Source organism: Lolium rigidum, chromosome 1 (genome assembly GCF_022539505.1).
Source record: "Lolium rigidum isolate FL_2022 chromosome 1, APGP_CSIRO_Lrig_0.1, whole genome shotgun sequence".
In the NCBI taxonomy this organism is placed as follows: domain Eukaryota; kingdom Viridiplantae; phylum Streptophyta; class Magnoliopsida; order Poales; family Poaceae; genus Lolium; species Lolium rigidum.
The window spans coordinates 307,508,644-307,511,379 of record NC_061508.1 but is presented as its reverse complement, the minus strand read 5'-3'; the positions used below and the strand labels follow the sequence as shown (position 1 = coordinate 307,511,379).

General features: G+C 55.1%; 1 protein-coding gene across 1 annotated transcript; it reads left to right on the top strand.

Moving 5' to 3' along the window:
- The first annotated feature begins 994 nt into the window (after window positions 1–994).
- On the top strand, window positions 995–2,520 carry LOC124684092 (pentatricopeptide repeat-containing protein At1g11290, chloroplastic-like). Its single transcript, XM_047218490.1, has one exon. It carries the CDS (start codon window positions 995–997, stop codon window positions 2,420–2,422), a length of 1,428 nt encoding a protein of 475 aa, XP_047074446.1. The 3' UTR covers window positions 2,423–2,520.
- The last annotated feature ends 216 nt before the right edge of the window (window positions 2,521–2,736 follow it).

Below are 2,736 nucleotides of genomic sequence, written 5' to 3'. Positions count from 1 at the left end.
CAGCAGCGATCCGTTTACCTCGATCCATAGTGTTGCTCCCGGTTGACGATGTCGAAGATCTTGAACGTGCCATCGAGATCGGATCCTTACGCCTCTAATTCCCACGGACGGCGCCAATTGACAAGGGATTAACTTATCAATGCCTATGGATTGTAGGCTAGGGTTTAGTTAGAAGTAGAGGGCAAGTAGATCTCGAAGGTTTCAGTCGAAAAGTACTCGACGATTATGAAAACTAGGGTTTGTAGACAATGATTCGATGATCTCCTCGTCCCTCGACTCCCCTTTATATAAGAGGTGGGGCCGAGGGTTTCGTTTTGTACAAGTTACGTAGTCCGGGACGGTTTCTAACTCATCCCGCCGGATTTACAAACAACACTTCCTATTACAATTCTACTTTCCTTAACATATCTTGGACTCTCGATCCTTCTTATTCTTCGGGTAGTGGGCCTTCGATAAACCCCGGGTACTATCTTTGGCAGGCCCATTTGGGATGCCTATGTCAAGCGGTGAGAACTGCAGGGCGTCTTTAAACAGCGGCGGCATCGGGTGGTTGCACGCAATAACGCGGGCGCGGACGGCCACGCGGCCATGCACGACGAGACGCGTCCCTGCGTCGCCTGGGTAAACAGGGACGCCATTAACGTCGCTTGACCAAAGGTAGGCGACGAGGTTTTAGGCTTCCGAGCCGCTGACGCGTCGGGCCCGCGTTGGTTCACCTCGCTTTTCGTTGTGTCCGGCGTGCCCGGAGCGTCCCCTGTGGGACGGGAACGGGCTCGGGGCGCCGGACACCGTATCGGAGCGTGCCGGACAAAATTCGGGTTTAGGGGACGCGGCTGAAATGGTTTTTGGTCCGGCGCGCCTTAAATTACTTTGGGGGGCGCTTTGGGGGACGCGGCTGGTGATGCTCTCAGAGTATCAAAATAAGGTGAGGTATACAGGGTCCTTGTATCCCGTAGCACTCAAATCAAATGGCCCAATGCCGCCAGCATGACCCATGAGCGCGGCCACCGCCGGCTTGCGCGACGCCGCGGCCATCCTCGGCGCCCTCTCCGCCGCCTCCGCCGCCGAGCTCCACGCGCACGCCCTAAAGCTCGGATTCCTCCCCTCCTGCCTTCACCTCTGCTCGTCCTTCCTCAAGTCCTACGCCGCCTCGGGCCGCCTGGCCTCCGCGCGCCAGCTGTTCGACGAAACGCCCCGCCGCGACATCCCTCTATGGAACACTCTCCTCTCCGCCTGCGCGCGCTCCCGTCAGCCCCACCACGCCCTGCTCGCCGCCTCCGCCATGGTAGGCGCGGGTTCCCGGCCCAACAACCTCTCCGTCACGAGCGTCCTGTCCGCGTGCGCGCAGCTGAGGGGTCTGGCGTGCGGGAGAGAGCTCCACGGGTACGCCGTGAGGAATATCCCCATTCTCGATCTGCGCCTTCGCAACGCGCTGGTGAGCATGTACGGGAGGTGCGGACGGCTTGCTGAAGCGAACACGGTGTTCGCCGGCATGGGAGACACCAAGAGCGTGGTTTCTTGGACCTGCATGATCAATGCCTGCTGCGAGAATGGACGCCCGGCCGAGGCGCTGGAGGTGTTCGAGCAGATGAGGCTTGCCGTTGCCAAGGTCGACGAGGTCACCCTGCTCGCGGTCATCTCGGCGTGCGCGAAATTGGATTGCACTACCTCGGAATTGCCCAACTGGGTGGACCAGCATGCATGTGAGAATGGCTTCTTGGAGAACAACGCCCGTGTCGCCAACGCGCTCATCCATATGCATGGTAAGCTTGGTAGGCTGACAAGGTCATGTGAGATATTTGACTCGATGGGCACGAAGAGGACCGTGGTCTCCTGGACAGCCATGATACAGGCGCTCGCCATGCACGGGCATGGCGTGGCTGCCCTTGTCCGGTTTTCGCAGATGCTCAGGCAAGGGTTCTGGCCTGACGAGGTTATCTTCTTGACCATGCTCAGTGCCTGCTGCCACTCCGCGCTTGTGAGCGAAGGGCGCCAGCTATTCAAGTCCATGGTCGAAGACTATCAGATCACGCCATGGATGGAGCACTATGGAAGCATGGTGGACCTCCTGTGCAGGTCTGGCTTGTTAGACGAGGCGTTTCAGTTCGTCCTGACCATGCCTGTGAAGCCTGATCCTGTAATATGGCGTGTACTGACCGGAGCATGTCGTGATCATGGAAATATCAGTTTAGCAAGGAAGGTGGTTGATCATGTGATCGGCATGGATCCCAACCATCGGGGGAATTATGTGCTCGCGTCAAACTTGTATGCTGCTGATGAGAATTGGGGGCGTGTTCTGGATGTAAGGGTGGAGATGGGTGTGAGGAAAGAGACGTCAAGATGCAGTACTGCTGTGTCGTCTTACGTTGAAATCGATGGTGAAGAAGATGCAGAAAGCTTCTCTTCTATGCAGCTCCAGTAACTTTTCCATCTCCACTACTATGACATATGCTTCAAGTACAATCATGTATTTTATGTTCTGTTACTAGCTAGGATGCAGAATTGTGCAAGTTTCTATGCAAATCATGATTAACCTGCAGAAAGAATTCGATATTTCTTACTCTTCTGAAAAAGATGAAAAAGTTAGGCAGTTGGTCAAATTGGAATAGTAGCGGGGTGGAGTCTTCTTATAAGGCGTAAGTTAACTGTCATCACTCCTTTCATTTGAACATTTTGGAAATATATGTTGGTATCCCGGTAACCCTATCTATCATGCTTGTTGATTAGTAGTGTGAG